General features: G+C 48.1%; 1 protein-coding gene across 1 annotated transcript; it reads right to left on the reverse strand.

Moving 5' to 3' along the window:
* Positions 1-174: 174 nt before the first annotated feature.
* On the reverse strand, positions 175-1,102 carry PPTG_20488 (hypothetical protein; the record flags this gene model as incomplete). Its single annotated transcript, XM_008919294.1, has 4 exons — positions 175-543; positions 611-724; positions 788-952; positions 1,028-1,102. The coding sequence occupies 4 exons, from the start codon at positions 1,100-1,102 to the stop codon at positions 175-177; spliced, it is 723 nt and encodes a 240-aa protein (XP_008917542.1).
* Between the last annotated feature and the right edge of the window lie 84 nt (positions 1,103-1,186).

Below are 1,186 nucleotides of genomic sequence, written 5' to 3' on the forward strand. Positions count from 1 at the left end.
CTGCCGTGCACGATTGCTACAGTAGAACTTGTAATGGGTAGACCATCGCCCCAATGGTCCACCGCTGTTTGAGAGCACGTATTTGAGGCGGAGCTATACTGGTCACTAATTGGTTGAAAACAAACAAATGAGAACATATAATTGGTGGAAAATATATTCAGACCGATATACCGGTTATTCGAACCGACCGGACCATTTTGTGACGCAGCCGATGCTCACGAACTCGTCGTCAATGTCTGCTGCAGTGTGGCTGCGCTGTTTAGACTTGGTCCTCTTCTTCTGCTTGGCCTCTTCTTTAGCACACGACACGATGGAGATCTCCTTGGTGTCCACATCCTGCGATATCCGAATCTCAGCATCCGGATTGAAAGGGCGTAAGTAGCGCAGCAATTTCGACTTGAGCAGTTGAATAGGGCCAGTCTCCACGTCGCGGGCGCCATACTTAGCGAATACCTTGCTAGACTTGACCTTACCGTTCACCACAGCGGAGCGGACCTTGTAGTGCACCGAGTCCAAACGAGACATGTAGTCCGCGATGTTGTCCTGCAAATGATGTAGCATTAGCAAGCAGGTAATGCTACACTGTAATATTACGGTGTCGAGGACGCACCTCAATCCACAGTCGATGCCAGTACTTGCCACGATAGTTTTCGTCCAACTGCCGTAGCTTGAGCGCAATGATCTCCACGATATGCTGGTGCTCGAACGGCAGGAACGGAATGACCTATACACGAGCAATAATGTCAGATAAGAGCTAACCTACACGGTGATAATGAGCACGTCGAACCTGATCGATCATTTTGCCGAAGTCCAGTCGCTTCCACTGATCATCTAAGGCTGACTTGACAACCCTTTCCAGCTGAACGGTGGGTATCTCATCCCGAGTATCGTACTGAATCATGACCTGCTCCATTTCTCCGACGCCAATGTCTGACACCAGCACGAAAATTACCTGTAGGCAATACATTGTAAGTACAAAACCAAAAGCAGTTCTCTGGTTCAGCTTCTGTCCAGAGGTTACACGTACGTTGGCGGTATCGATGTTTTTGGTCACTCCGTGCTTGTAGTAGGAAAACTGCGAACTCTCACTCACAGCCTCCATCAGAACTGCACAAGTATCGGAATCATGATAATTTTATCGATATTGAGCTATGATAGATCGTTCAGAATCTGCTGTTCAGAGTTC

This window comes from Phytophthora parasitica, assembly GCF_000247585.1.
Source record: "Phytophthora parasitica INRA-310 unplaced genomic scaffold supercont2.672, whole genome shotgun sequence".
In the NCBI taxonomy this organism is placed as follows: Eukaryota; Oomycota; class Peronosporomycetes; order Peronosporales; family Peronosporaceae; genus Phytophthora; species Phytophthora nicotianae.